The sequence below is a fragment of the Haliotis cracherodii genome, unplaced genomic scaffold (genome assembly GCF_022045235.1).
Source record: "Haliotis cracherodii isolate W230 unplaced genomic scaffold, xgHalCrac1.p SCAF_4, whole genome shotgun sequence".
Classification (NCBI taxonomy): Eukaryota; Metazoa; Mollusca; class Gastropoda; order Lepetellida; family Haliotidae; genus Haliotis; species Haliotis cracherodii.
Window position 1 is genome coordinate 66036777 of NW_027266297.1, and position 13693 is coordinate 66050469.

General features: G+C 41.7%; 1 protein-coding gene across 6 annotated transcripts in view; it reads left to right on the forward strand.

Annotated features, from left to right (window-relative positions):
- The window catches only part of LOC139478725 (ornithine decarboxylase 1-like), a 32915-nt gene extending 24757 nt beyond the window's left edge, over positions 1-8158 (forward strand). For all 6 annotated transcript variants that reach the window (XM_071261327.1, XM_071261332.1, XM_071261333.1 and 3 more), the window contains 3 exons: positions 3597-3727; positions 5421-5632; positions 7379-8158. In XM_071261327.1, coding sequence (XP_071117428.1) covers positions 3597-3727; positions 5421-5632; positions 7379-7430 — 395 coding nt within the window. In that variant the 3' untranslated portion in view covers positions 7431-8158. The remainder of the gene's footprint in view (positions 1-3596; positions 3728-5420; positions 5633-7378) is intronic.
- Positions 8159-13693: the final 5535 nt, after the last annotated feature.

The following is a 13693-nucleotide window of genomic DNA, read 5'->3' on the forward strand; positions in this document are numbered from 1 at the left end:
ACACTGAGAGATCATAGACGACCAAGAAACACATCGCCTGGCTCATTTGGTGACTAAGGTTTTCACCCTCCAACCCATACGACAAGTGTTGTGACTGTTGGTATCACAGCAGCTCTTCTTCACGATGTCCCCTTTAAGTTCATCTCTTTGATGAAGCTTACTGTACCTACCTGCACAAATGTCGGTGTCAAAAAATGAACGGGCGAAGGATTCGGAGTGTAAACTCATCAAGGCTGAGAAGACCACTACCAAGAAACCTTGGAAGCAGGAAGTCAAGCCTCGGGAATCAGCTCTACCTGCGCTCTCCCTCAAAGATGAAAGTGTATGAGATACTTATTCATCGGACGACATCCATGTTGTTCTTTACAAGCAGTCCATCCCTGAGGATTTGGGGGTCTAAATTGGCAGCAGCATTGGTGGCTGGTTCAAGAAAATGTAATCTTGGTTTCTTCAAGGATCGTTGAATCCCACCCTGCCTTCACAGTCAGTCATTTCCTGTCCTGCTCCAACAGAGTCTGCAATGAGTCGTTTTTTGTCCTCTTCTCACATGACTACTGTTGCTGATGCTGCTGACGACACAGACGTCCTCCATTGCTGTTCATTTGAGCTCGTCTGATCCTCCAGTTTGGCGTAGTGAAGCTCACTCCCACTCATCATCTATGACCCATCATCAACAGTTCGCCGATCACCAGTTCGCCGATCACCAGTTCGCCGATCACCAGTTTGCCGATCACCAGTTCGCCGATCACCAGTTCGCCGATCACCTTAGTGTTTTAGTGTTTTAGACGTTCTCAGGATCGGCGATCGCGGGATTCACGTTCACAGAATCGCTCTTTCAAAAATCGGTGCTCTCGTGATAAGGATTGGCAATCGGAGGTTGGGTTTTCCAATGATCTGTGCTCCTCCAAGGATCAACATTCTTCTAGGGATTGACGCTTTAAGGACAGGGATCAGCAATTGGGAGTTCAGCGCTCTCAGGATCAACGCTCATCTAAGGATCAGCATTCCTCTAAGGATCAATGCTTAACTCACAATCATTGCTCATCTCAAAATTGGCGCTCCTCAATGGAAAGATGCTCTTCCAATGATTGACGCTCCACTCATGATCATCGCTTGGGGGATTGGTCATATGCGCATCGTCGTTCAGGCAGGGACACCCTGGATTCTTCACTTTACTGCTTTGTTGGAATGTTCATTGACTTTGGGGCGCTTCTTACCCTCCATTTATCGCGAAACTCACAAGTGAATGGGAACACTTCCCCTTGTAAATGAATTGTACTCTCCTTGGCATGGATGCTCTTCACCTTCACCCAGATAACCGCTCCTGTGCTCGATACTATCGCTTTCCAGGCAGGGATCTACCTTCTGCTAATCATCACTGTGATGACCTCACTGTTTTTCTACTTTCTGAAGATGTCTGTTGCTGACAGCCACACCTGGGAATCGCATGTCATCAAGTCGATCCCTATCTCTGTTGCCGCTTCTGGTTCGGGCCACTACCACCTTGTCTGTATCCTCCTGTGACACTCCTTCGTCCACACAGGTACTTCCTACTTTGTAGAATGCTAATGTTTTACCTACCAGTCCAGTCTATTCTGCAAGCTGTGTCTTTGGCTTTCTATTCTCATTTCAGACCTCTGGTGGCCCCTGCAATTTCCACGTCAGCTTTGACACCCATTGCCTTGTCTCAGTTCCTCTGAACATGGTTTCATTACTAGTCCATTACTGACAAGCCACTTCACATCAACAACCTTGAGTTCAAGGCAGTCATCCTGGCAATCTCCCATCAGAGAGAGCTCCTTCATTCATCACACCTCATGATCCAGTCGGACATCAGCTCGGTCGTCTGGTTCATCAAGAAGATGGCTTCCACCAAGTCGATGTCACTCCTACTCAACTTCTTCTTGCAGATCGACTCCCTAAACATTCATGATCGAGTGATGCATATTCAAGTGATCTCCACCGCGATAGCCGACTCCCCATCCTGATCTGACCGGCTGTCACCAACAGAATGGTGTCTCCATCCGTCGATCTTCAGGTGGATCTGCCAACACTAACCTGTCCCAGAAGTCAATCTGTTTGCTACAAGGTTCAACGCTCAGTTATCCTGGTTCGTCTCTCCCATCCTCGATCCTTAAGCTTGGGACCATGCTGTTCTATCTCTGGTCCTTCAGAAAGTAGCTTCCACCAATTTACTCTGACTGATTTGTGGTCGCACCCTTTTGGCCAACTCGGAATTGTTTTCCCACGTTAATACTGCTTGCTGACTGAAGGTTCTACTGTCTTCCCTATTAGACGACCTTCTCCTGCAGCCTCACTCCCAGCTGCTGCAAAAGTTGCTCAAAACACTCCATCTTTACGACATCCTGTTTCTGGCCTCCCACATGGGATCTTAACATTCTGTGTCATTTTACTTGCTGACAAAGACTTTTAGATGATCAGTTTCAAGTTTTCTACTGATCCTTGTCTCTGCTGCACAGGATCCGAACATGGTTTTCACTTCCTACTATCCCCGTGATATCTTCGTTACAGACATCCAAGGCTTACATGCATTTGTCCTGGCACAACTGCTCTCAACTGCACAGAAGGGTAGATAATTGAGGTTCACACCCGATCCTGTTTGTTGTTCTTCGTTCCTGTGTTGTTGTTTTTTTCAGTTTACGGGCTCCCTGTTGGAGGGTGGATTCACTCGTCTGAAGAGACGTCAGTCTTCATCAAGGAAGTGTTCACAGGTCGCAGCCATTTTTAACAGTGTCCTGATCATGAACGGTTATTCCACTCACATCTGTCTGGTACATGTGCTGACGGTGATTGGTGCAGAGATCCCTTTTATGAATATTGTCGATCGTTCCTAGGGCATGATTGGTAGCTTTGACGATTCACTAAAAGAAATGCTGAGCAGGCGCACTCTATTGTCCATATATCTTATTCTCCTGTTATATGTCCTGTCTTGTTGAATCGATTGGATGGAGTCCTTACGAATCGATTACAAATCGTATGCTGTATTAGCTACACAGTCGTTAATGTGGGCATACGTGAAGATATGTAGTGCATCTCATTTGTTTCGTTTGATAAAGGTATCAGTATTGTATCACTTATGTGGTGTGTTTTCCTGCTCGCGAGTTCTTGTTTTACGACTCTAGGCAGTGTTATACATAATTTGTTTTTTCACTGTTTTGCACCAGCTTCCTTGTGTATGTCTCCCCGTTGTTGTCTCCTGCAGGATAGGGTATCTGCGCTCCATCATCCAGCCGGGGGATAAATGCACAATGTGAGATTTTTAAATTGTACTATACCTATCCTATCGCACATGCTATATGCCCAGCCGACCAGCCTGTTAGCTCCAGAAAGAGAATGAGGTGGCTGGGGTGATCACCAGTGATCAGGGGCAGGAGAGTCATGCGTGACCTAGATTGTCGGGCTGGTGACGGTGGTAATGGAAATGTTTTATTGAAGCTGGAAACTTTGTTCAAGCACGTTTATAGGATCGAGAAGAGGAGAAATGCAAAGTGTGAAACAGAATAAGTACATAAATACACAATTTATCATATGTATTGTAATTTCTTATTCGTTGTTGATGTTCTTTCTATTATAAGAGAACAATTGTGAGTCGGAGACGTCAAGTGACAACAAACCAACCTTCATGTACTACCTCACAGACGGTGTATTTGGATCATTCAACGTAATCATCTTCGAAGGCATGCACATATCCCCTAAATTAGTAAAGGTAGATATTACATCTATATTCCACTTCCATTCATCTTGTTTGTTTATTGTTTAAAATCACAGTCATATTTCAGCTATATCACGGTGCTCTGTAAATAGTCGAGTCTGGACAAGACAATCCAGTGGTTGATATCATGAACATCGATACGATGATACGATGACATGCATAAACCAAGTCAACGAGCCTGCTCTACCGATCCCGTTAGTCGCCTCTTAAGAAAAGCACTGGTAACAAGCATGTGCATTTTGGGGGTAAGACATTTCGGCAATTAGGCATCCATGGGCACCAATTGTGCTCTCCTTCTTGCGGATCTGTTTCTTTATGCATATGAGTAGGACTTTCTGCTCGGATTGGCAAAGTCAAAACAAGTCCTTAGGTAAAGAAGTTTAACTAAAGCTTCAGGTATATCGATGATCTGATATCATTCAATAACCGTCAAATAGCAAATTCCCTTCCTTTGAATGTACCCACCTGAACTAGAAATAAAGGAGACTCGTGGGACCGCCTCATCTGTTTCATCTTTAGATCTATGCATAAGGATTCAGAGTGACAAAACATCCTCCACAAGATTGCATGATAAGAAGGATGACTTCAACTTTCCAATTGTCAGCTTTCCCTTTATGTCGAGCAATATTCCAGCCTTAGTCCTTAGTGTCAACATTTCACTTTTCAGGTACACTAGAGCATGCTCTTTCCAACAAAATTTTAAATAGCTTCGTACAACTCTTGATCAGAAGCTCAGTAAAGCTTTCAAAACGGTTTATGCTCGACATTTCCAAAATTTGACGCATCTGACAAAACTGATATCCGATCCCGCGATACAATTCCCTATTTTGACTTGTACCATATGTTCCCGTGTTTTTCAGGTGCCTTTGCATGTGTTTCGATCGATTCTGACCCTGATGTTCGAAGGAGTCAATTCATCTTGTTCCATTGTATTCATTTTGTAGATAATGGGTGCAGTGAAACTCGATTTATTGCAATCTAAACAAATACTGATTCCTTGGTATTTGACGGGCTCACTCTAAAAGTTATTTTGTATGTTTAATTACATGTTTCCATACCTCCCCATGCCCAAGAAGAGAAAAAAAGAGAGAAAACAATTAGGCCTCGACCACTACCAGTTTTTGGTTTCCTTTCTGGTTCGCTGACAAAAAAGTGAGTGGGGATGGAGTTGTGTTCGACTTGTATTGCACTTGTGTTGCACGATGCTGCTTTGCGGATTTACGAAGTGTGCAAACCGGTTTTTGTACCCCTTCATATACGCATATTTGAAATCAATCTTTATGAATTATCTCAACTGATGGGGCAGAGACAACATTTGTTTTATAAACAATACTGGTATTTAAATACATGTTGTCATGTACATACTTTAAAACACTCCACATCCACAGCCACAGCCGAAATTAAGGGCAGGGTATAGCGAAAAGGGAACGCTGGTGATATCGGATACAGACCACATATTTTTGTTTGTGGGTACTTGGGCAGCAAAGAACTTGTTCGTCACGCCAACCAAACCTTATAGTTTAATCCCCCACCAACCCAGCAACCCTTAGCTGCGTTCAGAGAAATATATTGTATGTCTCGAAGTGCTGACTAATCCGTCTCAAACCATCCTGCCCCTGTCAACACCCCTACCCCAATAATATCAAACGATCGATTCCCTAGTAATATCCAATTGGTTCGGTTACAGGCGCCCTCTAGTGACGTGACCTTCACCTCCAGCCTGTGGGGTCCGACATGTGACAGCCTTGATTGTGTACAGAAGGGCCTTTCTCTACCCGAGCTGCAGAACGGGGACTGGTTGTACGTTGAGAACATGGGCGCCTACACCAAGAGCATAGCTTCACGTTTTAACGGAATGCCCATACCTGGATGTTATTATATATGCGAAGAAAAGGTCTGGTAAGATCACTGTCTCATTCTAACAGAAGGTATGGTTCCCTTGGTCAGTTGGGTAATATATTGCCTACCCCGGACAACATGCTAGGAGATAAGTAGTCTGCAGCCAGGGCTAGGGAAAAGGGATTTAACGGTTATACAGTATGTAAGGGATGGAATAGTTATATAGAAGCAGCATGTTAGGGATGCAATGATTATACAGGACATGTATGTTGGGGATGTAACGCTTATACGGGAGCGTATGTAAGGGATGTAATGGTTATATAGAAGCGGTATGTTTGGGATGTAATGGTTATATAGAAGCGGGATGTAATGGTTACACAGAAGTAGTATGTTTGGGATGTAATGGTTATATCAAAGCGTGATGTAATGGTTATATCAAAGCGGGATGTAATGGTTATATAGAAGTGGTATGTTTGGGATGTAATGGTTATATAGAAGCGGGATGTAATGGTTATGTAGAAGTGGTATGTAATGGTTATATAAAAGCGGGATGTAATGGTTATATTGAAGCGGGATGTAATATTTATACAGAAGCGGTAAGTTAGGGATGTAATGGTTATATAGAAGCGGGATGTAATGGTTATGTAGAAGTGGTATGTTTGGGATGTAATGTTATATAGAAGCAGGATGTAATCGTTGTATAGTAGCGGTATGTCAGGGATGTAATGGTTATATAGAAGCGGTATGTTAGGGATGTAACGGTTGTATAGAGGCAGAATGTAATCGTTATATAAAAGGTGTATTTGAGGGATGTGACGGTTATATAAAAGGTGTATGTTAGGGATGTGACGGTTATATAGAAGCGGTATGTTAGGGATGTGACGGTTATATAGAAGCGGTATGTTAGGGATGTAATGGTTTTATAAAAGCTGTATGTTAGGGATGTAATGTTTATATAGAAGCGGGATGTAATCGTTACATAGAAGCGGTATGTAATGGTTATATAGGAGCGGTATGTTGGGGATGTAATGGTTGTATGGAAGTGGTATGTTAGGAATGTAACGGTTATTCGCTATTTTCCATATGCAAATTACATGAGCATGCATTCATGACATGGGGTAAGAACCCAAATGAGGCCACATCTGAGATCTGTGTTTCCGGAAACTCTTTCATTCAACCGCCAGTGTGTCATCCCTCTGGTCACCTGCCTGATCAGGACAAGCGGCGTTAGGCAACAAACAAAACCTTATCTTTTATGAAAACTATGCGAGTGGCGGCATAGCAGAACATGCTTATCCATTTTATGAAGTCATCACGGGTTCCATATAGTTTTCCACTGATCCAAAAAGCTTTCATCACTAATTTACCTTTTATATGTTTCTGACGTTTGACATTTTGAAGGGAAACATTTATACCAAATCGATGCTGACTGCTTCGTGTCTTCCAAGACAAGGGGGGTAGCATGGTTGTAAAAGCGTTCGCTCGTCACGCCAGGGTTCGATTCCCCACATCGGTACAATGTGTGAAGCTCATTTCTGGTGTCCCCCTACGTGATACTGCTGGTAAATTGATAAAAGTGGCTTAAAACCATACTCATTCACTTACAAGGCAGGGCTTCTTTCACCCACAGCAACTGGCCTCCTCACAAACTCAAGCGCCGTATTGTGTATGTACCTCTAGTTCGTCTCATCAATTGTCTCCCTTGGTGGCAATCAACCAATAATTCAAGCTGTTTACACCTAGCACCGAGTAATGGACATATATTTAAAGACAGTGTTGTTTTTAGATGTGTTTATTTGTTTTCAGGGATAAGATTTTCACAGAAAATGGACGACATTTCAGTGGAAACCATTCTTAAGTTAATGTGGACAGCACCAAGCTCTGCCATTGTATTCCAGATGACAGTATTTCCTATGTAAGACACATGTATAGTCTGGTTTATAATCGGGAAGGACAGGTATTTTGGAGTTGACCAGTGTTATCCGTGCAGTTATGGGTAGCATGACCATGAGTTGCTTCCCTTGTGTCAGATTTCTTCAGTTTCTGTAAACTCGTATCAGAATGAAAAGGGACTTCTCTTACAGCTTACTTCAAAGATACCACGGGTTTGATAATCAGATTTTACACATTTAATGCTCTATCACGACGTGCTATATCCCTGTCAGTACTTAGCAAGTTTGTTTTGTTCTCTAACGCCGCACCCAGCAATATTCCAGCCACATGACGGAGGTAAATAATCGAATCTGGATCAGACAATCCAGAGATTGACATCATGAACATCGATCCACTCAATTGGGATACAGGCATCAACCGAGTCAGCGAGCCTGACCACCCGATCCCATTAGTCACCTCTAACGTAGCAAGTAATTTATACCCTGGTGTAACCTTAACTGCCATTATTGTTTCAAAAACAGAATTTATATATGGCATCCATGATACACGAATGTCTATCAAACCACATTGTTGTCTTCGCATCCTGGTTGTAATGCAAGATATTGTTTTCCGCTATTATTTATGCTGTTGCTACTGCTATTTATATCAACATGTTGCCTTTTGTAGAAAGACTTACAATAAATTGAATGTACGTGTATAGACCAACAATGTGTTATTATATTTGTTACAACAAATTGAGGGGATTGTAACATCACTGCCTTTAGGGTATTCATCCCACAATTGTTCTTCTGGAAGATCCGGACGTCTTGCTAGCTAAAGAATGTCTCAGTGAGATTCTGACGTAAGCACTCCAGAACAGCACGTGATCTGTGACGTCTTGAATTATCTTTGTTTGTTTGTTGTTTAACGCCGCACTCAGCAATATTCCAGCTATATGACGGCGGTCTGTAAAATAATCGAGTCTGGACCAGACAGTCCAGTGATTGACATCATGAACATCGATCAACGCAATTGGGATCGATGACATATATCAACCAAGTCAGGGAGCCTTACCACCCGATCCCGTTAGTCGCCTTTTACAACAAGCATAGTCGCCTTTTACGGCAAGAATGGGTTTATGAAGACCTATGCTAACCCGGAATCTTCATGGGTCTCTTGAATAATTTTCCACGAAGACAGGTCTTGTGGCCAACACATGGACGTCAAAAAGGGGGATAACTGCCGTCTTTAGGATGTCATGGTGGTATCGAGGTCCATCCAGATTACCCTGCACATTGATCAAGTCAAGTGTTGAATTGATTGGTACACATCCCCATGCCATTACCGATCCCCCGCCAAAGGGATGGTGTCCGATGTCTTGTGAGGCTGACCTGGTCATGGCCTGTTCTAAACTTCGTTTGTTGTTCGGTGTGTCTGCCCTGGTCTTGAACTACAGTCCAAGTTTACGTCCAATGTCACAAGACATTCCTGCATTTGTCATTCCAATAATCTGCCATCTGAATGCTTCAGACAAACCACGCTGTGCCGTGATAACTTGACCAATTGTAAGTGTGAGCAAAAAAAATGTTATGAGGAGGGCCCGCGAGGAGGGTTTTGGGGATTGCTCAACCCGAATTTTTTATAAAATGAAATGCTCTTAATCGCTATTTGCTGCACTTAGGGACCTTGTATGTGAGATATTATTTGTAACAAATATTGGAATTTATAATAATGTTTCATTGGTAATATATGTATATGTTATATATATATATATGTATATATATATGTATATGTATATATATGTATATGTGTGTATATGTATCTATATATGTATATGTATGTATGTATGTGTATGTCTATATGTCTAATTTTATTCAGGAATCATCTATGATGAAATAAAACGAATCTATATTACTTTTGTGTCTTTTTACATGTTCATTCGTAGTTTGTGTTTTTATTTGTGTTTGTTTCCATATTTAAACCCGAGGCGACGTATCACTGTAATGACAAAACTGTGAGCACGGTTTGCAAACCATCTACCACTGATATCCTCAGGTGCGTAAAGATTACGATAAAAAAAAGAAGACAAATATCATGTTCGACCGTGTAGAGTTTGAATTAACAAGAAAATATGGATATTTTAGGTGTAAAACAAATTTTGCTTCTTTTTTTTTTTAGATGCAAAAGACATTTTGCTTTTTGTGTAAGAAATTGCTTTTTTGCTACAATGGTAGTTTCGCCCCTGATAATGCTTTGTAATAAGAATGAAGCCTATTTGAGAAATGTGTGCTGCAATGTACGCGACTAATGTGTTTTTGACATTTCATGGCTATTGTGCTTCACGTGCAGTATGGACAACACCACGCGCGTTGACGGTGGTATTGGTTATGGTATGGTGGGGTGAAAAAGGGGACATAGTATCTAATATATTAGATAAAACTTACTTATTTTCAAAACTAATCATTCTGTGTCATTTTGATTTTGTGGTGTTTAACTAATTTCTAGGTGTATACTTGCAGTAATCTTGAACGCCTGATCTACCTCATGCTCAAGGATATGCTGTTTTAAACAAAACATAACAACATACACGTTTGCTTTGGGGTATTCAGAATACCGATACAGAAACCAATTATGTTGAGAGCATTATTTTACAGGAACATATTTGTTTTGTTTTTTTGTTTAACGCTGCACCCAGCAATATTCCATCTATATGACGGCGGTCTGTTAATAATCGAGTCCTGACCAGACAATCGAGTGATTGATATCATGATCATTGATCCACGCAATTGGGATACAATGACATGCATCATCCAAATTAGCGAGCCTGACTATCTGATCCCGTTAGTCGCCTCTTACGACAAGCATAGTCGCCTTGTACGGCAAGCATGGGTTGCTGAAGACCTATTCTATCCGGTTTCAACGGAACAACATTAGGGTCAGTTCACCTCCACCTTAAACACAATTGTGGGTTCGAATCCCAGATCCGCCCCCTGATTATGTTTCCAGGTTTGTCAGCACCACACACGTACCTGAAGGTTTCACCAAAGAGGTACACGTCTATGACCTATCACTCGCACTTCAAGCTGAAATCCCTGAACAAAGCCTCGTTGTACATAGCCACTCGACCGCCTCTGTGGTCTAGTGGTAGAGCGTCCGCCCAGAGAGCGGAAGGTCCGGGGTTCGATCCCCGACCGCGTCATACCAAAAGACGTTAAAAGATGGTACTTGTTGTTACCCTGTCTGGCGCTCGGCATTAAGGGGCTAAAACAAGGACTGGTCGGTTCGGAGTCAGTATACTGTGTCTGAGTTGGGTATTCATGTTAAACTGCGGCATGGTGTCTCAGTGAGCTAGCACTATAAATCGGCATCAGTCTGGACTAGTACAAGCAGCCACACAAACACACACACGTACATGCACGTCGCTATATAAGTACAATTATCCTGGACGCGACATTAAACCCCATTTCACCTTTCACCACATAGCCACTCACTCGGAAAACTAATTTATCTTCTTGTGATATAAGGGGTAGTTTCCGGATGGGTTTTCACACTCGCTCAGAAAACACATGTCAGACATATTTCAAGATCAAGAGTTTTTGTGCAAAAGATCTGCCCTGGAGAATTATCCCTGGGAGATCGATTTAAAAAATTCGATCTAATATTTACTTATAGGACTTTTAGCACTTTAAGAGACGTTCCTCCGCCAGGCTCCATAGTCGCTGATTAATACCAATGCTTTGAAGAATATCTTTTCAAAGTCCTGCACGCCAGCAAGAGATATTTTAGGTCCGTTTCCTAAGATTCATGGAAAGTACGTTTAAAACATAAAATTGTTGATAAATATTGTTTAAAATGTCTTTTCTAGCTAAAATTCGTGAAGCTCATTTCTGATGTTCCTCGCCATGATAGATCTAAAACCGGCGTAAAACAATGCTCCCAGCACCCAGTCCAGGACATAGGCGAGTACTGAACTGCTGTCGTGCCGCGTGTTTTAAGTATTTGCAATATGCTGCAATCAATGTCACCTCTGGGGGCGGTTGGGTAGCCTTGTGGTTAAACCGTTCGCACCTCACGCCGAAGACCCTGGTTCGATTCCCGACATGGTACAATGTGTGAAGCCCATTTCTGGTGTCCCCCGCCGTGATATTGCTGGGAATATTGCTAAAAGCGTCATAGAACTATACTCACTCACTCACTCAATGTCACCTCCACCTTCATTGATGACTCTTAGCATCTTATCCTGATTAACATAAAACGTTATGACGTGTTTCGCGAACATCCGATGCCATCGCCACTTGATCGTGCTTATGGCATGGTCGGGCAGAGATTTTTTAATAATTATAAAAGGGTTCTCTTACATTTATTTAAAGACTACACAAGCTGTCAAACGGATTTTTTTTAAATAGCACTTTATTCAAAGAAGAATGAAAAGAAATATAGCAAGCTTAAACAAACTGGAATCCGGGATGGTCAGTAATCTAGGTAACCTTTCGTAACAGCTTAAGTTCGAAAAATAGATATAAAGTATAAAGCGCAAACATGCTTGGAATATAGGTTCGAGATATCAGTATTAAAAAAATTCAGTTTCAGCATACATGTACTTGCTTTAACAGGCCAATTATGCAAAACAATCATGGTACAGATGAAAGGTCGTGAAGGAATAACTCATAATAACACATAATAGCAAATGATCACGATAAACCAAAATCAACACAACTAACATGATAACATGGTTAATATGAAAAAACGTAAAAAACGTTCATAGGTATGAATAAACGCTGTACATTAAATGTGATTTGGAGTTATCGGACCGCCTCCGTGGTCTAGTGGTAGAGCGTCCGCCCGGAGAGCGGAGGGTCCGGGATTCGATCCTCGGCTGCGTCATACCAAAAGACGTTAAAAAATGGTACTTGTTGTTACCCTGTCTAGCGCTCGGCATTATGGGGCTAAAACAAGGACTGGTCGGCTCGGAGTCAGTAAACTGTGTCTGAGTCTGTGTCTGAGTGGCGTATTCATGTTAAACTGCAGCATGGTATCTCAGGGAGGTAGCACTATAAATCGGCATCAGTCCGGACTAGTACAAGCAGCCACACACATACATGCACGTCGCTATATAAGTGCAATAATCTTGGACGCGACGTTAAACCCCATTTCACCTCACCTCACCTGGAGTTATCGATGTAAGTTTCATTGTAAGCATTTATTCACATGGTATAGTTCATTGATAAGGCCATTTATGTACAAATTGTATTGAAAGTTAAAGATTTATCCACCCTTCATGATCTGTAAAATTAGGATTAACACAGAACTGCTTATATCACCAAAATAATGAACATATTGCATTGAACGCTACTGGCAGCTTATGCACTCGATGGATACTTATCATATTAAGCACGTTTGCTTACATGATGTCCGGATTAAGGCTGAGATTCCCATCTCCCACCCGCTGTGAACTTTCATTCTGACGTGAAGTAACAATTAGTTTTCGTATATCAAATTGCCCCGCCGCTGTGAAAAAGTAAGCCCCAGTGTGATAACAAAAAGTTACAACTTCCATTGCACACTCATGCAATAAATTGAGGATATTTCATGTGTCGAGTGAAATATCATATATCTCTCATCGAGTGACGGCGGAAAGGAGATATTTTCACGTTTGGCATACGATAAGAGAAACATGATATTTCACGAGACACAAGGAATATCCTATTTATTGTATACTTTTCGTGCAGTTATCTACCAGAATATTAGATTATTTCATTACAAATCTAAAACCTTGAAACGTAAATTCTCCCTACCTTTCACATAGGGACGGTTCACCATCCCTTGTATTTGCGATTTAAAAAGTAGCTCGTGTTTGCGAATCTTAAAAAATATAAACAAAGTATCCCAAAATATTTAGGGTCACGAAAATTCTTTATCATACATTAATATATGATTATATACAAAATCAACAAAAAAATATTCTTGAAAACTTGGAGACCGCTGTTGGAAGCGACAGAATACACGCTGGTCAAGTAACAAAAATGGCGCTTTGCAAAACGAACTGTGTCGATTGACGAGTTGAATGAGAAATGTAAAATTTATAACGAAAGTTTCTCGAGAGAATAACAAACGGCAAAGAAGTGATATTAACTCCATAAAAGACCATCTGTCATTATTTTGCTTTGTTGAATGTGGAACTAACGTGAAAAGGACGTCAACAGTTTGTGTACGGGCTTGACATTTACGCTAAAGGGAGACAATTTAAGG